The sequence below is a fragment of the Cydia fagiglandana genome, chromosome 8 (assembly GCF_963556715.1).
Source record: "Cydia fagiglandana chromosome 8, ilCydFagi1.1, whole genome shotgun sequence".
In the NCBI taxonomy this organism is placed as follows: domain Eukaryota; kingdom Metazoa; phylum Arthropoda; class Insecta; order Lepidoptera; family Tortricidae; genus Cydia; species Cydia fagiglandana.
The window spans coordinates 1,994,314-2,021,883 of record NC_085939.1 but is presented as its reverse complement, the minus strand read 5'-3'; the positions used below and the strand labels follow the sequence as shown (position 1 = coordinate 2,021,883).

At 36.6% G+C, this 27,570-nt stretch overlaps 1 protein-coding gene across 1 annotated transcript; it reads left to right on the top strand.

Annotated features, from left to right (window-relative positions):
• The first annotated feature begins 312 nt into the window (after window positions 1–312).
• On the top strand, window positions 313–4,953 carry LOC134666867 (uncharacterized). Its single transcript, XM_063524173.1, has 7 exons — window positions 313–957; window positions 1,401–1,463; window positions 1,549–1,611; window positions 2,893–2,989; window positions 3,113–3,284; window positions 4,476–4,654; window positions 4,867–4,953. Exons 1-7 carry the CDS (start codon window positions 878–880, stop codon window positions 4,951–4,953), a joined length of 741 nt encoding a protein of 246 aa, XP_063380243.1. The 5' UTR covers window positions 313–877.
• Window positions 4,954–27,570: the final 22,617 nt, after the last annotated feature.

Sequence of the window (27,570 nt, the reverse complement as noted above, 5' to 3'; positions counted from 1 at the left end):
TTAAACTCGTTCACTATAATCACTATAGAAATGGGTCAAAATAAATTTTACTTGAAACTACCTATTACTCATACTTACCAACTCTTTCTTGGCTAGCAAGGTGTAGTTGGCAGCGTAATTACTTTTTGTGATTAATTGTGAACTTCGTTGAACTTCTTAGTTGAATATGAATATTTATTTATTCATTTACAAACTAAAACTGATATGACTTGTTAAAGTATTTGTGGTCAATTTAATTTAACGTACATTACACTATTCAATATTAGGTAGGTACCTACAACATAATTCAGTTTTGTTAAGGCCGTTCCCTGAGCCAGAAATGTAAAAATACCCCAATTGTTATCCTATTTTTCTAAGAAACGTTGATATTTGTAGACGTGGGAAAAATATATATAATTCTTGATTATATTATCTTTCATAACACAGCTTTCGATACACGATTCATAACACTTCGCTCGATACAATTTATTCCCAAAGTAACCTCCAATTCGAATTTATACTCCAACTTTACTTGTTTCTTTACTATGTGACACTATGAAACAAAAAAAGGAGAAAAATCAATCATAACTATAACAATAATTTGACAGCTTTAGAAAAACGATAATTAGAGGCAATATTTTTAAAATAAATAAACATCAACTAATTCTATCGTAACAAAATATTGACTTCGGCCTGCATGCTCTATCTCCGTCCGTCTTTCGAAATGAGACAGTGATGGCTGAGCGCTCGTGCCAGACGGACCTGTACTACGTGTCCCCAAAACAAATATAAGATTTAGTTATAAAAACTGTTCTGTGTTGTGTGTCCTAGCACCTAGCTAGCTAGCTAGTTGTGGCTAGTGTGTGTTGTGTGTATACCGTGTGCACCAAAACCTATAATGGGTAACAAGCAACTCATTAAAAAGAAGACATCTCGAAAAAGACAACTCAGAAGATTCCAACAAACAATGGAACAAACGTAAGTAAAAATGTATATTTATTACACAGTGAAATAAGTAATTATTACTTAATTTAATATATACTTGATCGTACTAATTAGTAATCCATATAACTTAAAACATTCTAAAATTTAATAATCGCTCCATCTACCGGTTAAACACTGTCATCAAGTCATCATCCAAATAGCTTAAAAGGATATTGCGATTCGCGACGTTTACACCACGCGGCACTAGCGCCACGGCAAAGCAGAAAACATTGCCGTCTATGTGTGCGTGTCCGTGAGTCGTAGTTACGCGGTTGCGGTGTAGTGGGCCTTCCTATAAATACGAGCACACAGTAATACATGTAACGCACACAATTACACGCATAAAGCGTTCTAGCAATCCATCCACCTATCGAGGGTTTGAACCTCAGCTCGTGATTTGTCATGCGTCTAAACTTTTTGCTTTTTTGTCTTTCTAGGAAAAGAAGAAAATTGGATAATTTCACAGCCGAAGATGATACTATATCTTTAGACTACATCGAGTGAGTATAATTATTTGACTTGTGCTTTTTAGCCCTACCTACGTAACACAATTCACTATATACTACAATTTATCTTTATTTACAGACTGCAAAATATGGAAATGGAATCTCCGATTTCATCAAAGTTGAAAGTCAGTCAAAATAACGAGTAAGTTCTAATTCTAATTGTGGCATTATCTATGAATTCTAATTGTGGCATTATCTATGAAAAGGGACCTTATTGTCTATGGCGCTTACGACGCACTGCGTCGCGCGGCGTGGTATTTATATCAGAGCATCGTTAATAATGGCGGAAGCGCCATCGACAATAAGGTCCCTTTTCATAGATAACGTCACATATGTAGGTACCTGTGTCGCGCGTAACTTTGTGCGTTGCGATAAATACCTACCTACTCACAGCGGCGGCGTACGAAAAGACCTTAGTTGGATACCTACTGTTTTCCTATCAGTGCAGATGCTTATATCTTTTTATGCTTTAAATTGATAGTCTCAATTATTTGGACATATTTCGTACTTATTTTCCTAGATGGCTATTAGTACTACCTACTTAGCAAATGTTCGCCGAAAACTAAATAAAATGTCGCCAATCAATAATATCGTACGAGATACATTGCCCTCATCAGTTATTTGATATTCTCCAAGAGGTACTTAATTTTAAAAAAACCGGCCAAGTGCAAGTTGGACTCGCACACGCAGGGTTCCGTACCATTACGCAAAGAACGGCAAAAATCACGTTTGTTGTATAACTATTTATTTTATTCTGTTTTTAGTATTTGTTGTTATAGCGGCGATTGAAATTCAATCATCTGTGAAAATTTCAACTGTCTAGCTACCACGGTTCATGAGATACAGCCTGATGACAGACGGACGGACGGACAGCGAAGTCTTAGTAATAGGGTCCCGTTTTTACCCTTTGGGTACGGAACCCTAAAAATGTACACTGATAAAATGTAATAGGGTTGCATGAGTAAGTCCCGGAAATTAAAATCCCGGGATTTACCGATTGTCCGTACTTTCGTTATTCTTTTACGTTTTTTTTTAATGAACTGATAGTTATTTTATATTATACTACCCTACACAATAGTAAATGATTTACTTTTCTTGAGCGTGTTGACCGATTTTTTATTGCGCGAGAGACACCTCCAAAGTGGTAAAATGTGTCCCCCCCCCTTAACTTCTAAAATAAGAGAATGATAAAACAAAAAAAAATATATGATGTACATTACCAATATTACCATGCAAACTTCCACCGAAAATTATAGTTGCGTATTACCTATTCTCACATGTATCGTACAACGTTTTACAGTACATATAGCCCTTTAAATATTTGACATACATACGTAATGTGTGTGTGCATTATCGCACTAGTGCGGTAAAGTCCATATGTGCTGTAAAACATCATACATTTATTTAATTTTGGTTTTGACAGTGAGGCGACCAGCTCAAACATTTTGAACCCACGCATTGCACAGGTGGATGACACTTATCGGGTTCCTAGTCTATTAGAGGAAGAAGATACCCATGAGGTAGGTGATTAATTGATTATGATATATGTATACATTTTTCACCTTATTATAAATCTTTGACGTCGACTGTACATGATGTGACAAATTGTAAATGCTAACACTTACAATATATTTTATTTTCAGTTACAAATATCGTTCGATTTGGAAGAAGAGCTTCCTGACAAAACCGTCGGTCGAAGAATTGTTGCAATTAGTAATTTTTTTACAAAATTACAATCGATTTGCAATCATGGACCCTTAGGATGCGGTATTCAAGAAATGCAGTTGGTTGGAGAAGTAAAACATGGCCACATGGGCATAATTGAACTTGGCTCTCATTTCACATTTATGTTTTTGTTGGGAAATCATTACTTTTGTACAAAAAGTAAGAAATTACTAGTGTTAATCATAAAAGCAGTTGTGCTGAAAACGAGACCCTCGCTAACGCGCGGTCAACTGTCAAAAAATTTCAGTTTTCAATATTTTCTTTTTTTATACGCCTTTTAGTCTACCTTCATGCCAAATATCAAGTTTCTAGGTTATCTAAAAGTGGGTTAGGTTTTTGGTAAGTCTTAGGTACTTAATTAATCGAATAATTATGAATATATGATTTTTTACATCAAATTATCAATAATTTTCAGTTTTCAGATTTTTTCCTCTATACGAGTATACTCCTAATGGTCTACCTGCCAAATATCAAGAAGGTTAGGTTTTTGATCCATAAGTCTAAATTAATAGGGATGATGACACATGTTGAATTTTAGAACAAAATCTAGTAAAATACATAGCAAATGAGCAATTTATCACAATATTGTGGATATTAAAAAAATATATGGAAATAATACAAAAGTACAACGCCTGAAAGTTTCAACATTAAAGTTCTTTTCAACTTCCAAAAACTACAAAAATAAGGATACCATTCGATTCCTCACATTTTATCCAATAAAAAATTGTACGGAAACTATATACATAAACGCAATATTTCACAGACAAAATCGCAATTTTCTTGTTTTGTTCATACTTCAAGATGGACTCTCTGTGACCTTGACGTTTTGTTCGGGGCGTTTCGCGAGTGAAGTACGACTGTCGGACTTTGACTATCATTTCTAACTTTTGTATTCCTTTAATGCAATGGATACCATATTAGATATGAGCGCCGATAGGCATTTAGTCGGCGGCGGCGCGCCGGTCAAAATAGGTCGGCGGCGGCGGCGAATCGGCGGCGTGGCCTTGAAACACCTTTGATTAACGAAAAAAGAATACAAACCAAAATTTTACCGAAAATACATGTTTTGCTGCAAGAAAGTTATAAAATAAGTGCATTTTTCAATTTCAAGCAAAATTTATTGAATAAAGGTACGAAAGTTTTTTATATAGTATAATAAACGATATCGCGCAGCATCAGAGGCGGTCTTAATCTTGGCGAGGCTCTGGCCGGCCGTCCGGACGATCTTTGCGAGGCCCTTATCTTTTGTGCTAGTAAAAAGTAGCGGATTGACTGTATCAGGGAAACGTCTGGTCGACAGTCCAAAGTGCCGAAGTAAGGAAAACCAAGCTCCGTCATTAACCAATATCAACCCAACAAACCGATTTACGTCAAAAAGTGAGGCCCACGGCCGAGCTCCACCTAACACCGAAGACCTGATAACGACGCCTTCCCATGCGTGGCCAGATGCTGAGCTGCAGGTAAGCTTACAGCTTAGAATCGAACGCCAAGTGTGAGCTTGGCTGACGGCCGAATGTGCGGAGCGCCGACTACGGCGCGCTTCTGTGCGAGGCCGAAGGCCAAGCTGTAAGAGAGCAGAGCTTGGAATTGAACTATTGGTTCAGTGTAAAGCAAGTCCGAAGGCCGATTAAGACCGAGGCCATAGTGTTAAAGACCTGGAGCTTTCCTGCAGGTGCATTTGTGCGAGGCCAAAGGCAGTGGAGCTAAGATCGGAGAAGAACCAATGACCAAGCATTTTAAAAGCGAGGCCGAAAATTAGGCTCCAAACAGGGCCGAAAATTTGGAGGTTCAGATAGCGGCTTACTTCTATGCGAGCGATGCGAGGGCAAAGCTTGAAATTTGAATAATGGCCAAGCTAAATGAGACCCGATTCCGTTTCCGATGCCTTCCGTGCACAGCCAACGGCCACCGTTGGGCGTGAAAGCACTTAATATCTGAAATTAACCCCCTTTTACACCTTTTAAAGACATTTAACCTTTCTTGCAATGGTTAAATTAGCGGTGAATGACGGATGAGCTAGCCAGCTGGCAAAATTAGTCATTTCGTTGCCCTAACACTAGTAGCGTGGTTACCAAACAGAAAAGTTTGAATTTACCATCGATATTTTTGAATTATATGGACCTAAAATGCCTTTTGAATGTCTATAAGCTATTCAGACTGGCCCCGTTAAAGATCTAAACTAGATAAAATATATATTATCTGATTCTGAAAGTAGTAGTACCTATCAAGGTCACGCCGATGCCACGCCGATAGCAGTGGCGGGACTTCCATACAAGCCCAAAAGCCGGGCTTGCCCTAAGGCAACTAATTGCCTTACCGAAATTACGTAGTGATAAGATCAATAAAGATTATTTTGAAAATCGCGCGACAAACGAACCCGTATTATTAAATTCAAGCCACAGCGGCCTCGAACCGCGGCACGAGCGTGTTGCAAAATTATGCCGCGGCGTGGCGCCTCGTCCGCGCGAACTAAATCAGGCGGAGGATGTTCTAGCTATCCTGCTCGAACTCGCACTCGTTGGCTTGCAACCGTGCTTGCTTTTTCGTCCCGCTCTGGGCACTATCAGCCTACAAACCGTCAAAGAACGATGTAACTATTTGTTGGTATGTATAGCAATTTTATAAGACGATTTATGCTTGGATTTTGTGTGAAGTTAGCTGCATAAGTTCGCACAGCGCGCGTTCGCGTTTACTTCAAGTGTATTATTATTTAGTTGAGCCGAGTCAGTGGTCGAGTCGAAAGTAACGAAAGTTTGTTTAAGTGAATTTGATTAAATAGTGAATGTGAATTTGTTCATTGTTGTGGCGCTTAGTTTAATAAGTGTTAACAATGGATCAAGAAGTGGTTCCTTGTGACGGTTTGAAATGCGTCCACGTTTTAGTCAACCAAAACAAGGTAAAGTCTTTGACCTTTGTCGAAAAACGGGACCTAATTTCCGCGGCAAAACCAACACCCGACTTGTGTATTTCTCAGTCAAGTCAGTCGCGTAAGAGAAATTACTGTAGGGCCGTCTACAAAACTCATTGGATTGTTGGTTGTTCCCATACAAATAAGATGTATTGCTGGTGTTGCATATTTTTTTCGAACGATATTAACGTTTGGAATACTTCTGGCTATAACGATTTAAATAATTTATCTGGAGCAATAAAGAGGCACATGAATTCCGGTAAACATATGTGTGCAGTGATTTCTTTTAGCAATTTTGGGAAACAAAGGATCGAGGCCTCTTTGTCGCGACAATTATCAGAAGAAATATCAAAACATAACATGCGTGTTGACAACAATCGTAGTGTTTTTCAGAGGTTAGTCGATATTGTGTGCCATTTAGCACAGCAAGAACTTCCTTTTAGAGGACACGATGAGTCAAACACTTCATTAAATAGGGGCAATTTTTTGGAACTTGTATCGTTGCTATCAAAATATGACGGCGTTCTAGAAAAACATGTTCAAAGCGACAAACCAAGCTCGAGCTATTTGTCCAACAAAATACAAAATGACATTATTCATTCCGTAGCAGACGTGCGCTATGATTAGCTCGCCTCGTCACGCTAGCAGATGCATTTGACCCCGAAGAGTGAAGATTGGACAGTTATTACGAAAACATATCTTTCGGCTTGCCCTACTCCAAAACCCTAGGCACGCTACTGGCCGATAGCGCAGCGTCGGCGGCGGCGGCGCGAAAATTTTGTCGGCGGCGGCGGCGCGCCGGCGCGGCGCTCATATCTATACCATATAGACTTTTGATCCTAAAGACATACCTGATCGATTGATACCATAAATGAAAATTAGTCATCTAGCCTATTATCGATATATGTGTTTTTCTTCATCAAATTATCAATAATTTTCAGTTTTTAGATTGTTCCCTTTATAAACTCCTAATAGTCTACCTTGGTGTCAAATTTCAAGTTTCTAGGTCAGCTGGAAGTGGGTTAGGTTTTTGATCTATTAGTCAGTCAGTCACAAAAATGCCGGTTTTTAAACGTTAATTTATGAATAAATGTGCAAAATTGCATGTGAGTAGGTAAAATTGATTTCAAGTTGTGAAGTGGTTTGTTTAACCCTCGTGCCTTGAAACCCTTGCAAAGCTCAAGATTCCATTTTCGGTATTGAGAAGGACCAATATCGAAATATCCGGATCCCGGGATTTATTATTCGTTGATAGGTTGAAACTTGGTTAGGGCATGCAATATCGGGTCATTCTCAATCCCGGGATTGATTTCCGATATTGCATGTCAATCCCGGGATTTCAATATTAATACCGGTATTTTGATATTAATTCGGATTTTTGCGATATACGAGAAAAAAAGCTAATATATTTGACAATAGAGTAGATCCGAGTACCTATTTGATATAATTTCAATTTGAGACCTCTACACGTTCCTGAGAAAAAAGTTCCTCTTGAGTGATTCGACGAACCTATGGAACTCTGTAAAATGAATAAATTTGATTTACAGTCATATGGTGCTATTTTACAGCACTAGTGCGATAATTAGCAATTACGTGACTATGTCGAAAATTCAAGGGGCCATATGTATGTAGGTACTGTAAAACGTTGTACGATACATATGCGAATAGGTAATTCGCAACTCGTGTCGATTCAAAACGCCACTCGTTTCGAATTTCCTATTTGCCGCACTTGTAAACGTAATGTAGGTAAGGTTTACTCGGGTAATTCCGAATGTCGAAAACTGTCGGATAGTTCCGAAAAGAGACTTTTATTATGATGGAATTAAGGGTGATTTTCATCTGAATTTCGGAATTATCCGACATTCGGTATTACCCGAATACACCTTACTATTACAATATGGTGCTGCTTTACCGCATTAGTGCGATAATTAGCACATTACGTAACTATGTCGAAAATTTAAAGGGCCATATTATGTACTGTAAAACGTTGTACGATACATGTGCGAATTACCTATTTTTCGCACTTGTATCGGTATGCCCTAACTTTTTAGGGTTCCGTACCCAAAGGGTAAAACGGGACCCTATTACTAAGACTTCGCTGTCCGTCCGTCCGTCCGTCTGTCACCAGGCTGTATCTCACGAACCGTGATAGCTAGACAGTTGAAATTTTCACAGATGATGTATTTCTGTTGCCGCTATAACAACAAATACTAAAAACAGAATAAAATAAAGATTTAAATGGGGCTCCCATACAACAAACGTGATTTTTGACCAAAGTTAAGCAATGTCGGGAGTGGTCAGTACTTGGATGGGTGACCGTTTTTTTGCTTTTTTTTTTGTTTTTTTTTTTTTTGCATTATGGTACGGAACCCTTCGTGCGCGAGTCCGACTCGCACCTGCCCGGTTTTTTTTAATAAATATCGATGATATACCTGCACAGTATACCTAATAAATAATGATATTATAGAAAACTTGCAGTCATTAATTTGTTTAAATATAAACTGTATCTACCCTTATAATTAAATATTATTGAAATAAGAGTTGACTTCATTAAAATGAATATTTAATTTACACTATGTTTCATTTATTTTTCCATTTTAACTTTTAACGCCATCTATGAGATGCAGCATGCTTTTTCAGTATTAAGTAATACGTTTTACAAATCAGTGTCCTGTTAGTTCATTTCAAGTCGCTACTTCTTGCGTGGCGCTGTTGTATCGTCATTGTATCTAGGGGCGGGACGGGTGGCGTGAGGGGAGCCTCGATTGTAGATTTCATTTGGGTACGGGAACGGCCTTAAAGGTTTGATTGTGTTACCTAGGATATTCGATTGGCAATTGCAGGAGCATTAAGGTGTCATTCGGATGACGACTGCAGCATTATAGCTGCGACATCACTGCTGCGGTATTGAGTGGGCTGTCATTATCAATTTCTTTGATAAAACCAGTGACTTGCGTTGCTGCATTAGCGTTGCGATTAAAGGTGACAGTCCATTTCCAACGACAGCAGCATTACTGTTCATTTTACTATGGAAATTGACAATAACAGCGACGTGTTCAGTACTAGTAGTGCAGCTGCAGTCAGAAATGGAATGTTACCATAAGTAACCCGTTCAATCCGTCACTCTTCTTAAGAAAATTGACAGTAACTGTCGTGACTGCTACTACGTCAAATGCAACAGTGATGCGACAGCGAATGCTACTCATCTTACTAAGTAAATTGACAGTGACAGCACCTTATTGCAACAGTAATTACTGATCAAAAAGAATAGATAGTATAGAGGGGTCCTGTCATTGTGAATTTTGTAGTCACAGTAAATTCACTGCCATCTATCGACACACGACTAAAACTCAAAATGAAAACGTATAAAATTATCAAAAAAATATATATTATGGATAAATGATTTTATTATTTTTATATCATTTTGATCCATGTTAATTCACTCATATATATGTGTTAAAATTGTTAAATACGAAACGGTGTCGTTACGCCATCTAGCCGAGGCTAAAGGTGTGTGCGGCATCTATCCGAGAATGACTTTTTCTTGAATTCCTAGGCACATTTTTTCCTTAGACTTTATTCATCTTATACGAAGTTACATATGTCTTTGTTAGGTACTGATACAGAAAATACTGTAGTAGTAAATACTGTTACAATATTTTCGTGTTACCGAATGTTGCCTACTTGTAGGTAATTTTGGCCGATATTGCCAATTTTTGCCATTTTCGCAATGCAGGAAGTTATACAATATAATATATATTTATTATCTTGACTTATACCTACCGAAGAAATGGATTAATAGTATAAGAAAGGTAGATTACTGATGACCTACCTATTGGAAATTTTTGTTGCTATCGTTTTTAATCGTTTGCACACGGCACGAATGATATGGTTTTTTTGCACACGATACTAGAAAAATATTGCTTGGTGTAATTATTTTGTTATCATTCATATCCGTCTCCCCATTTTAGGCCCAAATAGTAACAATACTTAATTCACACAATACTTATAACTTTCACACTTGTGAAAACATCATATAACTATAGGTACCTTTTTTTATGTAATAGTCAGCAAACGAGCAGACGAGCCGCCTGATGGGAAGCGGTCATCGTCGCCCATGGACATAAAGGGGCCCACTGATTAACAGTCCGCCGGACGGTATCGGCCTGTCAGTTAGAACCAAATTTTGACACTTCCGAACGGGTGCGTCTTATAATTTATACCAACATTTGATATAATCTAATTTTAATATTATTCACAATATATAACACACGTTAGGAATATCAACAAAAAATATATGTTTTTAATATATATTGTAGAAATTATCTAATGTACTTCGCATATATTAGTATGTCATATAAAAATTGTATGGGCTAATTATTTTTTGTATAACATACAAAACTTATAGTAATTATTACAAATAAAAATATTTGAAATATCTGATATATAACATAATAATTACATGACATAAATACCTTCTGAATTATACATATGATCAAATAGATATGAAACTAAATGAATACGTTCTGCCGGTTGTTCTATAATGACGCAGGTCTCCGTTAGGTACGACGACGAGCGAAGCGAGGAGGAGTGTTAGGTTGAACTGCGAACAAACAGCGCGCGAGCCGAGCGAGCGAAGCGAGCGTGCCGCGGTAGCGGCCGGCGAAGCGCCAGAACAAAATTCTTCAATAGTTAACTATTTAAGGGATTTTTAGAGTGGTTGTAAGAAATAAATTCTGCAATTCTGCTAGGCGTTTTGAACATTATTATTTATGTTCTTAGATCAACTAACTAATATAGTTTATGATCGTTCGACTATATAATTGTTATGAAAATTAACATTTATAAAATATGAAATTATGTACATTGAATGTTATTCAAACAGGAATTAGACATTTTATCATTATACAATACAGCAATAATTATACCATGCAAATCTTATACTAAACAAAATTATACAAAGTGTGCATATACATTGTGAATACTATATTAAAAATGTGTATATTTTATATTACTGACCCCTTCCGAACAACTGACAGGCCGATACCGTCCGGCGGACTGTTAACCAGTGGGCCCCTTAAGCAACACCACAGGAACCACTACCTTAACCTTAACCTTATTATTTTACTCTTTTTATTACTTATTAATTATGCTGATGTTCCTTTATACAGGGTGAAATTTAATTCACTGGCCAAATTGACAGAATCGAAAGAACTCGCAAAAATATTAAACACGTGTTTTTTCTTTTAATACCGCTCAGTACATTTTTTTCGAAATAACTCATCATCAAGTTGTCCTAAAAACCTCGTACGTTATGGTGAACCGACAACTACCCACTACACCCGCTTCTCTCTTATCAGTTAAGGTCATTGACACCCCGCCCCTCCCGCTGTTTGCAATCGCGTCACCAATTATGAACCCTATTGCAGCGAGATTACCTACATAAGTTGCTAATTTTTCCTTTCATACTTTAACGGGCTTAGAACCGTCAAAATGCAAAGGCAACCCATTTTTAATCTAAAATGTTATTTCTGACTAATGATTATTAACAAAACGTCCGTGGCTTAAAAACAATGAGTAAAAACTAGGTCAGGAATCTTTGCATTCAGGCGTATTTAAAAAATTGAATCAACTTACGTACATTTGATTAAAAATCGACGCAATTAACGAAAGTCCACGAGATGGTACTCTTGGATTCAATCCTTGTCTGCGAAGGCGTGGAACGGATTCCATTTCGTATAATCTTTGTGCACCACGTAAACACTCACCACTTAATAAATAACTACGTACCACTTCGTAATTTCCCGGTTCGAAAACATTTCTTTTAACCTTAAGTACGCGCGTGTCAGATTTACTTTAATATTATCGTTGATAAAATAGGAAATAAGGATGTAAGGCAGTATTTAATTAAGACTAGTTAATTATTGTTCAAAGTAATGTATTTATTATAGCGACAACTACAAGCTTTAGAATATGAAAAATGGTAGACATTATTTAAGTAATATATTTATATAAGCAGATTGTAAGTAAAAGTATATTGTAGATTTACGGAACAATTAATCGGCTTTATTATCACATCATTCACAAAAATATTATTTTATGCGTAATAAATATTGGTGGCTTAATAGTTAGTACTGGCTACCTTAACGTACACACTTGGCATAGTTTAAAATAGTAATAAAGATCGAGCAATAAGCCACATGATGTATTACACCGTAATCAGTTGGAATATACGTTACATAGTAACTATCAAAAACTCATCAAAGGGTTATATTCACATTAAAGATTGTAACGTACATACCATCAGACTATAACACAAAGAAAACATACAGAAATTTATAACAAGTCATAAAATCACAATTAAATAAAATTGACACTTAACTTCGTTCGTCGTCGTAGCTCTCCAACTGAGAAGTGACCCACAACTGTCAGACACCCGCTTATATTCGATTAGACTTCACCCCTTCTACCACTTCTTGGTGGAAATAACAAGTAAGATGTTTCCTGCACATCCGGTTATTATAATAATTCAATTCAACAAATGTATTTGCTGCATTTAGTTTAATTTATTATAGAATAATTAACGCAAACTAATACAAATTTAATATCATGGCTTATTATTATAAAATACTTTATTTACCTTACTTATGTTCTGACAGTTATGGTCAAGAAATATATATGGAGGGTAGTTGTGTTATTGAACAGCAGTTCTAACTTATTATTTCGATATAAGTACGTATTAGCTTAGCAAAAGTGAACCATCTCGTAAAAATGTAAGTGTGATCTTTGTTTTTATACTACGTATCTCACACGGCCATACTGACCGGTGCTTCGTTCTCGAAGTACCTTATTTCTATATTTATTATTATTTATTTATTATATTAAACTTAGTATATGCAATTACTATTTTTTATTAGTCAGATACTATATCACATATCACATTAATCAAGTGAGAGCTCGAAGGCTCGGCAGCAATTATCCTACTTACAATCACCATACTACTGTTTCACTTATCACATCAAGTGAGCCTCAGTAGCATGTATCACCCTAGGTTGGCTACTGGTCCACTTATAACATCAAGTGGGGCACACAGGCTCTGCAGCAGGTCCCTATATTGCTACTTTTTCACTTACATCAAGCGAGAGCTCGCAGGCTCGGCAGCAATTATCCTACTTACAATCACCATGCTACGGGCACTTATCACATCAAGTCAGCCTCGGTAGCATGTATCGCCCTGAATTGGCTACTGGTCCACCTATAACATCAAGTGGGGCACACAGGCTCTGCAGCAGGTCCCTATATTGCTACTTTTTCACTTACATCAAGCGAGAGCTCGCAGGCTCGGCAGCAATTATCCTACTTAGAATCACCATGCTACGGGCACTTATCACATCAAGTCAGCCTCGGTAGCATGTATCGCCCTGAGTTGGCTACTGGTCCACCTATAACATCAAGTGGGGCACACAGGCTCTGCAGCAGGTCCCTATATTGCTACTTTTTCACTTACATCAAGCGAGAGCTCGCAGGCTCGGCAGCAATTATTAATCGGTTATTATTTTGTCAAATAAGCTTTTTAACTACACTGGAATGATGTACACTGGAAGTTCTCAATCGATCGATAATCAACTCATGTCTCATTCACATAAGTAAACTTTATAAACTTTTCTTTTTTTTCTTTTTTTTTTTTTAATACATAAATTACCTTAAGTATATAAAACTTCTTAATCCTAATAATTTTATAAATTAACCTGAATCGTTTAACAGAAATAAACATTTATCATTTTTTTTCGTTCTTTTTTTTTTTCTTTTTTTTTTTCATTCCATTAGAACTTCCTACGTTGGGCACTCCCATGAATTATATAAACCTAATGTAACAGAATTTTAAACTCCGTTCGGCCATCCCACAAAACAACTATTTTAAAAGTCAGTGATCAGTATTATCTATAATGTATTCAATATGTATAGATCTATCTTTTATTTAGCTGAAGCTTCGGTGGCAAAATAAAAATGTGGTTACAAATAATAGGCAACGTATTTCTTTTTATGAAATGGTATTTTGGAGCTTCCATCGTAACTGTCCTTAAACCGCAGGAGATAACGCGATATTCTTCTAGTTGAATCTTAACTTATCGTACAAAGGCGGATTCATCTTACAAAAGTTGTTCTCTAGGATGGGTCTAGGATGTTTTGGGCTTCTGGGTAGGACACAATTAATTCGAAGACATATTATTTATATCAGTCATGCTTCATTATGGCAATAGGTTAGGTATAAATAAAAATAAAAATTGATGTTTGCTAAATACTATAGAATCAGGATTATACGATTCGTTTTATTCCTGAACAGCTCACTCATAGCAACAAGTGGCACCAAAAGGTTAATTCACCTATCTACCTTCCACTTGGCTTTATCAGTATTCCGGTGGTCTTATGTTTTCTTGTATGTACCAAAATTAAAACAAACATTAAAATGAACCAGAAGATCATAGGTACAAAATTGCCATTGTTATAGGCATTTTATTACCGCAGCATATTTAATTACCGCCAGACCAGGTAAATGGTGGTACATATACCCAAGGGCTTATGCGAGTTTACTACGAGAACTGGTAAAGTATAATAACAGTTTAAAATATCGTATATACATGGAGTTCACAAGGAATGCGAAAGACCTTAACCACGCATTTCTGAGGTCAAAAGAGAGAAAATAATGTAATATGTGTATATGTCAATTTCGCCCAAAAAAAAAAAATTTTTTTTTTAATGTACTTGTACATTAAAAAGTATATGTTATTGGTAAACATGTCACTTAAAATGCATTTTTACAAAATTTTTTTTTCTTAAATCATAGTTGTTGCGAAGTGTTACTTGTTACTTTTTGACATCTATCGATAAGGATATTTAGACTACGTCCCATAGTAGTAACATCGTCATCAAAAAGAAAACTAGTTTTTTTTTTTAATTTTTTTTTTTTTGTATTTGTATTAAATGAACTCTGAAACTAGGCGAATTTCAAAAAGGTTTAAAGGACTTTGTCTCTAAATATAATCAGGAATACGCTGCTAAAACTATTCGGCCCCCTCATGTTACACCGTGTATATATTTTTTATATTCCTTACAGGTAGGGTTGCCAACCGTACTATATTATATCGTATTGTACTATATTTTGGCTCTTTGTACTATATACTTTTGGAAAAATATATAGTACGCTAAAATACTATATTTCCGATAAAAAGTATATTACACTCATGTTTAGTATTTTATCTAAAAGTACTATTTTTTTTTTTGAAATGTACTATATTTTTGATGCCTTATTCTGGAAAATACTATATTCCACCAAAAAAAAGTTGGCAACCCAGTTACAGGTCACCTAGATGAATGGTCCTAAAGGAATACGTTTACTTTGTACACATTTATTGTACTCTATGTTGTATATTTACCCCTTTTTTTTTGTAAAGTATTTTTATTACCAAGAGAATATGTGCTTTTTATTTACTGACTAATTTGCATGTGCAAAAATCTTTCAACTTCACGGTTTCAAAACATAATTTACTAACACGGGACTTGAATTACCTCTGATTACCACAAGAACAATACTGACTAGTCTACTATTTTGTATGACGTATAGTTAAAATTTTTTGAACTGATCTTGTTCACTTATTTGTACTAACAATGGCATTGTTCTATTACAATCCTATTATCTGGTGGATGGTAAACCACAAATTAGGATAATCACCTCGTAGTAAAAGCGGATTATAACCGCCTTGAAATGTTAGTATAGATTAACGACTCTATTTCTTTAAACAATAGACTACAAAATACACTAACTAAATAATGGCTAACCTAACTTTTTTGCATTTAACCACCATCGACACTCAAAAATAATGCACTCAGTAGAAAAACAGCTATGAGATACCATAAAATTTCATTATATTATCGGCTCTATAGTCTTATCATAAGGATAAAAATGCTTTGAAGGTAAGAATAACACTTCACACGTTTTGCATTTAGAGATAACAGATGTGCCGCCAGGGTCGTACTCTCATTGTTGCAATTGATAAGCACGTGGTTTATCTGTTTATGTCGGCATGTTATTTAGTGGTAATTTTTCTGACCTATAAAAGAGCGAGCGAGACACCAATAAAAAATAATTACCTGGCCTGTTATCAAATTGTGTGTGTTAAGATTATAGGCATATTTTTTTTGTATAAGAATCTGTTGATTTTGGACACATGGGATTATTTTTTTATATATACACTTATGTAACTTTTTTGCCTCTAGTAGCATGTAAAACATTTCGCAGATTGAATATTGATATATATTTGTATAAGAACTTGTTGATTTTGATTAAATGTGATTATTTTTGTTAACTAATATGTATAATAAATTATTATTAATAATAATACATTTTTATCTTTCTACATATTTTATTTAACACCAGAATACGTCCCTGTCGTGGCTAAGGTGCATGTGACTTTCCAAAAGATTGAATATGATATTATCTTTTTAGACCATTTTAACCCCATTCAACAAGAAATAAGGTTTAAAATTCAATATACATGCAATGTACTTCGAACTTATTTTGTAAGTAAATTGGTTGGCGCCTACGAGAACAAAAGCAGATAATAGGATTGTAATAGAACAATGCCATTGTTAGTACAGGTAAGTGAACAAGATCAGTTCGAAAAATTTTAACTATAATTGTCTAAGGTTGTCACTGAGATATCCTTTTTTTTTTATAGTCATTTAATATCCATCAATCAGTAAATTTATCAAATTGGAAGCATACTTTCAAAAACGCTTTTATGCCAAACGCGTATTACTATCTGTACACAGAACTCGCAATAAGCACTGTAGGTGCAAAATTGTAAATAGCCGTTATTACTATTTATGAAAGTATCACGACTACCACCGACTGTTTTAATATCGATAAGCTTACGAGGGGCTTGTAACTGAAAACCAAAAGCGTGTTGACTTTATCCTTTACAGTTTTAAAACGACCTGACAGTTTAATATTGTTTACTGTTTTATACTTATTGAAATAGTTCCTTGATAAGATCCTGATCGGTGAGATAGAATCTTTAAGATATGTGCCTTCGATATCAGACTATTGAACCTAAGTAACTGGTGTTATATGAATATTTATTCGTATCAATCGTAACAAAAATAAGAAATAATGTGACTAAAAAAATTCAAAGGACGTATAAGGGTATTTCCACTTAACAGTATACCGTTAACGGCCGGTTAGGAAAAGTCACAAATCTGACGACAAATATCACAACCGCGACAGTTAAATTAAGTATCAAATTCGTAACTAAACCGACAGCTGAACCTGACTTGATAAACGTACCTAACTTAAGACACGCGGTAAGTTACAATTAAAATGCCCATTGTTATTAACCGCCTAAAATTTCCAACGTAGTCTTTAATGCAGACCTCAAAATCTTATAATGAGATTCGAGTTGTAGCTAACTGATCACGATTAAAATATTTATCCAGGCCATAAATAACGTTATTCCAACGTTTGGAAACTTATTCAAACCAAACTGCTTTTCTAAAATCCAATTTCACAAATAGCTTCTTTTTTTTATTATTATTCGATTCAGTCATTAACTAAGTCGTCATCTAGAATAGTATAGATTAGAAAATATTTATTTATGCGTCATTATGGTTACATAACAGGTTATGAAAAGGACAGACGTTTACGTTTGTCTAACTCTGTAACTATTCGATGTGATTCGATATCTAAACATACCTATACAGTCCTATTTTTAAGTGTAACCAAATTTTAACATACCAGAAACAACATCATTCATCAGTCATCCTTCCAGACAGGCGCCACTCCGCAGCGTCTCACAGGTGCGGCAGTTTCTGTTTTGCGAAGTACTTTTGAGCTGCTTGCTGCGGTTCTCCATAAAAAGCATCATGCTTAGTATACCAAATATCTTGTTTCACCTGGGGTTTTCACTGAAAGTGAAACACCAGTGTCCTTGTGTCCAGGATAGCGCGGCTTACAGTGTCTGTTTGGAGTTGGATGGCGTCCCGCTGTTGACTAGCATAAGCAGTCCTTATACTCGTACTGCTCCTGAAACATTAGTTTTGTAGGCATAGAATGTGTGTAATATCATCCCACTTCTGATGTCAGATTTACTTTAATATTATCGTTGATAAAATAGGAAATAAGGATGTAAGGCAGTATTTAATTAAGACTAGTTAATTATTGTTCAAAGTAATGTATTTATTATAGCGACAACTACAAGGTTTAGAATATGAAAAATGGTAGACATTATTTAAGTAATATATTTATATAAGCAGATTGTAAGTAAAAGTATATTGTAGATTTACGGAACAATTAATCGGCTTTATTGTCACATCATTCACAAAAATATTATTTTATGCGTAATAAATATTGGTGGCTTAATAGTTAGTACTGGCTACCTTAACGTACACACTTGGCATAGTTTAAAATAGTAATAAAGATCGAGCAATAAGCCACATGATGTCGCCGTGTGCCTGCTACACTGCCACATCTCAAAAAACCGTTTTTTCGAGAAATCGCGTCTCAAAGTTTTGAGAGTATAGTTCAGGGTGTTTAATAGGATCTTACTCCTTTAGTTTTAGGTCTATGAATTTAAAATTTAGCTTTTTTTACTCGGAATGATATAACCTTCCTTATGACCACGCCACTTTTTAAAAGAAATGTATATTTTTTAAGACACAAGGCCCGAAAGACAGGTATTTAGAGTTGTGGCCGTATTGCAGAAACGTTTTTTAAAGATTTTGAGATGCGGCCAAATTTAAACACAAAATTATTGGATAAAGGTTACCATGCAAATATAAATAAAAACACCAAAATAGTTAAAATCCCTTTATTTTTACCCGACTACGGCAACGCAAAAGGAGGGTTATGATTTTGACCGGTATGTATGTGGGTATGTATGTATGTATGTATGTATGTTCATTTGTTCCCTCATAACTTCTAAAGTACACATTATAATTTGACAAACGATATGTCATTCGAATTATCTTAATCGTCCGCTGGTTATAGGCTATATGAAGTCACAAAAAAATGAACAAGGCGTCCTCTAGAGGTCATAAAGTCACGAACGAAAAAAATAAAAATAAGTAATGATTACGTGATGTATATCATTTGAAAGAGCTCAGTTAGCACATTTCAAATATATAAATATTGTTAGCTTTTGCGACCGGCTTTGCTTGCATGCACCCGATGAAACATTAATTTATCGGGTAGGTAATTCGAACTACGAATCTACAAGCGCTCTGGATTCTATCCGCGTATTACCCGACTACGGCGATACAAGAAGGTATTTGCAAAATAAATTTGTTTGGCCGCTATAAACATAGTGTTTTTTTTAATGACCTGCAATATTTTATAACGTGAATAGGTATAAGTCCAGATCAGCCAAAATGTATGAAACAGCCGTACAAGAGACGTAGGAAGCTCGCTGTACGCGTTCCAAAGCCGGGCGCCTTCGGCGCCCTCATACTAGAGGAGTCGGGCGTAGCCTGACGTACGTGGCGCGCTGCAAGCAGTCCAAAGCCAGGCGACTTCGACTTTCTCATACTAAAAGTGTCGACATACGTGACACGCTGGACGCTTACCAAATCCGGGCAAATGCATGAAACAGCCGTACAAAAGACGTGCGGGCACGCTGTACGTGTTCCAAAGCCGGGCGCCTTCGGCGCCCTCATACTCAACGCGTCGGGTGTAGCCCGTCGTCGTACGAGGCGCACTATATGCGTTCAAAGCCGGGCGCCTTGGGCGCTCTTATACTAAAAGAGTCGGGCGTAGCCCGACGTACGAAGCTCGCTGTACGCGTTCCAAAGCCGGGCGCCTTGGGCGCTCTTATACTAAAAGAGTCGGGCGTAGCCCGACGTACGAAGCTCGCTCTACGCGTTCCAAAGCCGGGCGCCTTTGGCGCCCTTATACTAAAAGAGTCAGGCGTATCCCGACGTACAAGACACGCTCTACGCGTTCCAAAGCCGGGCGCCTTCGGCGCCCTCATAGTAATAGAGTCGGGCGTAGCCCGACGTAGGAGGCGCACTGTACACGTTCCAAAGCTGGGCGCCGAAAGCGCCTCCATGCCAAAGGATAGCGCAGCCCGATATATGTGGCGCTCTGCGTGTATTTCTGTACTGGGGATGCCCTCGAAAAAGTAATATAAAGTGACTTCGAATAAGTAGTTAGTAACGAAGTCATGACCCCAAAATTAATTAAATAAAAAATAAGTTCAAAAACTAAAACCCGACTACTGCAAATCGCGCTCTAAAAGTATGAAACAAGATAGAATTCTTATCTGAAGTTATCAAACAGGAAATATTATAAATGTTATAATTTTTTTAATAAAAAAATACAACGTAATATGTATAATTTACTACATTATTTATATTTTTACAGAGATTCAGAGGATAGCTGTGGTCGTATGCCACTTTACCTTAAAGTTTATAATCGTGGCATACGACCATGCACGGCGATCCTTTGAATATCTCTGTAAATATATCAAAAATGTAATACATTTTATTACGTTGTATTTTTTTATTAAAAAAATTATAACATTTATAATATTTCCTGTTTGATAACTTCAGATAAGAATTCTATCTTGTTTCATACTTTTTAGAGCGCGATTTGCAGTAGTCGGGTTTTAGTTTTTGAACTTATATCAACTTTGATAGGAACAAAGTACGCGATAATAATAATATGTGTAACTCAGCTAATTATTATTTTCTAGGACGCAACTCAAAAGCTTCATTTAAAACGTGTGCTTTATAGCCACAACTCAAAAGTGGCTGTATTGCAGGGAATTGTCTGACAATTTATGGTCAAATGCATAAGGCCACTTGTGAGAAAAAGGCTCTTAAAGACTTTTTTTGCTATGGCTCTCGAAATAAGGTCGTAAATTGAACAATTTTGAATACGAATCTGCAATAATCCAGAAAATCAAAAATTTTGAATTGTGGCAGTATAGCAGGCACACGGCGATGTATTACACCGTAATCAGTTGGAATATACGTTACATAGTAACTATTAAAAACTCATCAAAGGGTTATATTCACATTAAAGATTGTAACGTACATACCATCAGACTATAACACAAAGAAAACATACAGAAATTTATAACAAGTCATAAAATCACAATTAAATAAAATTGACACTTAACTTCGTTCGTCGTCGTAGCTCTCCAACTGAGAAGTGACCCACAACTGTCAGACACCCGCTTATATTCGATTAGACTTCACCCCTTCTACCACTTCTTGGTGGGAATAACAAGTAAGATGTTTCCTGCACATCCGGTTATTATAATAATTCAATTCAACAAATGTATTTGCTGCATTTAGTTTAATTTATTATAGAATAATTAACGCAAACTAATACAAATTTAATATCATGGCTTATTATTATAAAATACTTTATTTACCTTACTTATGTTCTGACAGTTATGGTCAAGAAATATATATGGAGGGTAGTTGTGTTATTGAACAGCAGTTCTAACTTATTATTTCGATATAAGTACGTATTAGCTTAGCAAAAGTGAACCATCTCGTAAAAATGTAAGTGTGATCTTTTATTTATTTATTTAATCTTTATTGCACATAAGGAAATACACTGTACAAAAGGCGAACTTAATGCCATAAGGCATTCTCTACCAGTCAACCTTTAGGCAAAGCAGATAAGTTGTAGGCGGTGCAAAAAGTAGGTAGTAGATGATACAATTAGGTACCTGTACGAACACAATACAATCATAATAAATACACTAATATAAACATACATAAATATAAATAATATTGATACAAATACATATACCTACTTACATATACATATACATACATACATACATATGAAATCAGATGAACTTACAAAACAGAAACATTCAAGATTTTCCAGTACTGCCAGCAAAGTGCTCACTTAAGGATTTTTTAAAAGCAAATCTGTTCGGACACTGTTTAATTTTGACAGGGAGACTATTCCAAAGGCGAGCTGCCTGAATTGAGAAGGAATCGGACATATAACCAGTTCGGTGAGATGGTATAGACAGAGAAAGATTGCCAGAAGAGCGAAGCTGACGGACACGAGAGACACCATAGTAGTGGAAGAAAGATTTTAGATATTCGGGGGACTGAGGGTCGTTAAGAACAGAAAAAAGGGTGCAGAGCATGCGAATTTTGCGACGAATACGAATAGGAAACCAGCCAAGTTTAGAGCGGAATGAGGAGACATGATCGTATTTACGGAGACAGAAAACAAAACGAATGCAATTATTCATTAAACGATCTAATTTATCCAGGAGCTCTTCATTTAAGTCCGGATAACACACATCACCATAGTCGATTATTGGCAGTATTAAAGTTTGTACGAGCAATATTTTTGTTTTAATTGGTAAAAAGTGTTTAAGCCTGTTGAGTGCATGAAGAGAACCAGTAACTTTACGGCTAATTTCGGCTACCTGTGTCCTCCAGCTCAGGGTACTATCCAGAAAGACACCCAAGTCTTTTACACTTTGGCTGTAGGGAATAGGCGTGCCATTAAAGTATACAGGAGGTGTAATATCGACTTTAAGGAGCTGTCGGGCGCCGCCTATGACAATGGCCTGACACTTGGAGGGGTTAACGAATAGACCGAACTTCTCAGACCAATGTTGGATGTGTCTGAGATCCAGATTTAGCTTATTAATGGTGGCAGTAAGGTCGGCAATGTTACACTGGTCATAGAGTTGCAGGTCGTCGGCGTAGAGATGGTACGAGCAGCGAAGGTCTGGAGTGATAAAATTGACAAATATAGAAAATAATAGGGGTGAAAGAATACCTCCTTGTGGTACACCTGTGGCTAAGTTACACCATTCCGACAAAATGCGGTCGACACGTACTGCTTGCTGACGTCCACACAGATATGCCGAGAACCATTTTAAGGCACACGGCGACACATTGAGGTGCTCAAGTAGGGCAAGGAGGATCTCATGGTCGACAGTGTTGAAAGCATTTGAGAAGTCAACGAGGACAAGTACTGTGACCATTTGATTCTCCATGCCCCGCCTGATGTCCTCTGTCACTTTGAGCATCTTTGTTTTTATACTACGTATCTCACACGCGCGATTATTATTTTAAGGTTGGCGAGTGACGAGTGACTAATCATTTATGCTTACCGTTATGTTTACCGCTAGCGCGGAATGGTTTATTTTAGACTACCCTCGAAATTGATAAACTTGCCTACCATCGCCAACACTAACTGGGTGGACTCTATTGCAACGATTATAAGGTTTAGTGAAGGTCAGATAAGGCTTTGCTGATGTTGTTGTTAAAACCTACTATTAGGTTTGTTTACATTTGTGGTAATAGGGTGACCACGACTCGTGGAAAATATTTAAAAATTGAAAAATGAAAATTAAAAAAAATGTACTCTTTTTTTTGCTAAATAGATTCCTTAAGTGTAACGTAGTGCCTGGAATGAATATGGCCAGTGATTTAAATTTCACCCTGTATAAAAGAGTGTGATAAACTACTGGAGGGTAGACAATAAAAACCAGCCAAGTGCGAGTCGGACTCGCGCACGAAAGGTTCCTTACCATTACGCAGAACCCTTTGTAAAAACTATCCAGTTGGTACAGACATTGACCGGTTGGAGGCCTGGGGACGGGCGGACAAACTACATATGTCCATACCAAATAGGATCTAAATTTTGTCTACATCTGTACAAATAAAAGGACCAAGTTTGTTTTGACACGACGTCACGTTAAAATTACCTTCTCCTTGTATATCTCGTTAATTAAATATATTACATATATTCTATATTTTATATACAGTCAACAACCCTATTGGACTGTAACTTTATTATGTAACCTGTAACCTTTTTTGTTTTCTCTTTGTTCGATTTGTTGCTGTAAGTTTTGTTGCGACAATAAATGACTTTTTATTTTTTATTTATTTGAAAAATATAAATACGAGTATGTATATTTAAAAAAAAAACTAAACATGAAGTTTAAGTGCAACAAAAGAACTATTTCGCAATGAAAGCAAATTCATTTGTTTAATTATACTTTTTCCAAATATATCGAGGCATGCATAGGTAGATACGAGTAAGAATCAAAGTTGTTCCAAGACCGCAATATTAATTTTAACGGCCCTCTCAGACTTGAAAGGTCAGAAGATGCCTTTATTAAATCGAGTGGCATTATACCCACAACTAGTGTGAAATAAGACGTATACCACGGCTGCAGAGTCAACGTAATTTCGGCAAAGGGTCCCAGTGACGCCCACCAAAGAAATTACCCGAGATTTGCATAAAGGAGACTCGGGGGGTTCTCTTTGAAACTCCCGCTGTAAGTTTGTGGACATCCCAACATGCTTTATATTAAGTTATGCTCTGCTTTGTTTGTTCTCGTGTGTGACGCTTTAATAATAACCAAGTTAGGCGAAATGAAAACATCGATTTTCGGCCCACTTAAAACTGATCGCGTACACTGTTAATCATTTTGTAAAATAAATGATGATATGTACTCCCAAACCGTTAACCCACACAAAGCAGATATTCTAGTGTAGTAAATAAAGATAGTGGACCCCGCAGTAATTCCTCAGCCAGAAAAAACTTTACAGTATGATAAAGTATCAATAAATAATAAGTATTGTATAAATATCCAAAGAATAATAATAATAGAATTAAAGTAAATACCTAAAGTCTTAAATCGTTAATATCTTTTTACAAAATAATGCTCCTTTCAAACTTTCGTCTTCACCGGAAATATTCATGTAACGTATTGCAACAATATATGAAATATTAAAAAAAAATATCCCAGCAGAAATATATATTTCATCGACTGAGGAATTAATGCATGGGTCTCCATACAACAACTTGCTTCGTTTACTACACTATTCTGTAAATTCTGTAAATTCATGGACTCGAACGTGACTTGCGATCCCGAGTTTTGTTTGAAACTTCCGGCCGCAAGACATGCAGTAATGCTGGCCATTTGAGTCGTAAGTGTACTGTAGGAGGGCTTGGACCGAGATTTTTGAAGTTTAGTAAATACACACTACTAACGGCGCGATTCGGGAAATGAATTAGAGATTCACTAGATATGAAATAGTAAAGATATGTGACGTTCCACGGCAAAAGGTACCATTGTCCCGGCTGAATATTGGAGCGGCGTTAATAATAGCGTAAGCGCCAGCCGCCATAAGGTACCTTTTGCCGTGTAAGGTCACATATCTTTACTATTTAATATCTATAGTGAATTTCTAAATCATTTCCCGAGTCGCGCCGTAACACACAAAATAGACAAAATATATTTTGAAAAGGAAACGGGAATTGTAAACTAATGATAATATCTTGCTCGCAATTGATTGTGTTGAGATTTTTATGAAATATGTTGAGTAATTCATTGATACGATGAACACTTTGCACAACAATGCCTAGAAGGTGGACTTTTCAGATTGCGATGATGGCTCTTTCACTCGACTAGTCGTATTGCAAAATGGAGGTTGGAGAAACAGATCGGTTCGATAAAGCGAAGAATCTTCTGTAAAGAAAATATTAAACAATATGTAAAAAATATGTATATTAATATGCAATATTAATTGCATGTAAAAAAAATACACAAGTAAGTATAACGGGTTAGCACTGATTGACTAGCACGTTATCTTTTCGCGGATTAGCAAAGTAATGTTTTTGGTTTTAATCATATCATCCTGTATAAGTATGTTTAATTACTTACATAAATGTCATCATCACCATCATCATCATCATCATCAGGCTATATTAGTCCACTGCTGGACATAGCCCTCCCCTAAAGAGCGCCAAAGCGCCCTGTCTTTGTGTTGTGTTGCTGTTCTGTCTTGTGTTTGTTGTCTTTGTCTTCTGTGTTGTTGTAAATGTAATGAATTATAAAACTAATGTGCAGGCCTACAGTCATCTGGCCCGGTAGTAATTTAAGATTATCTCCGGGCTAATAGCGGCAGTTAGAGTGACTATCTGGCACACGGCGGACAGGACATTTGTCCACGCGACAGCTCCAATTACCGGGAAATACCGGGCTCATTCGTTCAAATACCTAAGCGATTTACCTTTACATACCCTTGTATACCATTAATACGACGATTTAAATAAATTAGCCCTTATGAGGAACATTCGTCCACATTCTCCCGTAATCTCGCCTCCATATAAATTTAAGCATATTAATAACCCAAAACAAAGTCCAAAAGTTTGGTAAGTACGCACAAAATTCGTGATTTCCCTTGGGCACCTTAGGCCTCTGGTTAAATTAGCTCGACTAAACATTCCTTAATTAGCTATATTTCTCAACTGACGACGCTCCGTGAATGTTTCCGTCGTCATATTTTTTCAGAAGTCCCATTTGTTTAAACAGCAAGCGATAAATTTTAATTGCGGCAATTGTGCTTACTTTGAGAGGATGTTTATCATTTTGGTTTTCGGTCCACTAACTTATTCGAAGACGAAACGGCTGGAAAGTTTTATGATACGTGTAATAACTTGAAGTGCAGATGATTAAGGTTTCCGTCGTAGTGGGACACCAGGGAATGGAACGCATTTAGCGGGGAAAATTATTAGAAACGAGGGTATGTGTCAGTAGCTGGCAGCGACGTCGTGGTAAGAAGTAATTTCTTCAAAGACGCGGGTCGCAGTAACAAGAAACGTAACAGATGTCCGCCGTCAGCCGACAGGCTCGGATTGACGGCTGTCGCGGCGCTCGCTTGAGCCGAGGCTTACAGCGAGCCCGCTTTTTCTAAACATGTTAAATTTAAGTCGGGCCCGCTGCTGCGATTGACGTTATCATTTGAGGAATAAGGTTTCCTGTTATTTGAAAACTATTTCCACTTTATTTATCTTGAATCTTAGATTCGTTCGTTTATAATATGAATATAAAAGTAAAATATAAAAACGCACATACTAAGCAATACAAAGTACAACATACATTTAAACACATTTTAAAAACCTAACCTAGAGTGCCTCCGGCAGTGGGGCAGGGCCCAAGCTGGTAGTGGTTAGGGAGGGTCTCTTCTTCCTCGCGTTATCCCGGCATTTCGCCACGGCTCATGAGAGCCTGGGGTCCGCTTGTCAACTAAGACATAGATAGAGAACCCAACGACCCCAACGTAGGTACTAGATATATGGGCCGTGTCCAAGATTACCGCCATCTGCATCTCAGTTCCAGCCACCTATCGAAACTATCTCTAGCTGCCACTGGCGGTTAACCTTGCCTCGCTCTCTCCTATCTTTTGTTAGCTTATTCGAGATATTTATCTATTATGTCAGCCAAAAAAACGCTCCTTGGCAGTTTATCTTATACCTCATCCTCAATACGATTGTGACATACCAAACTATTTTGTATTCTTACGATCCTTGAAAAATATATGCCTTGTACCTACATAAGAACAACAACTCGTACCTACCGTTTATGTCCATGATAGATAGTTAGACAATAGTTTATTCATCACACATGGTAT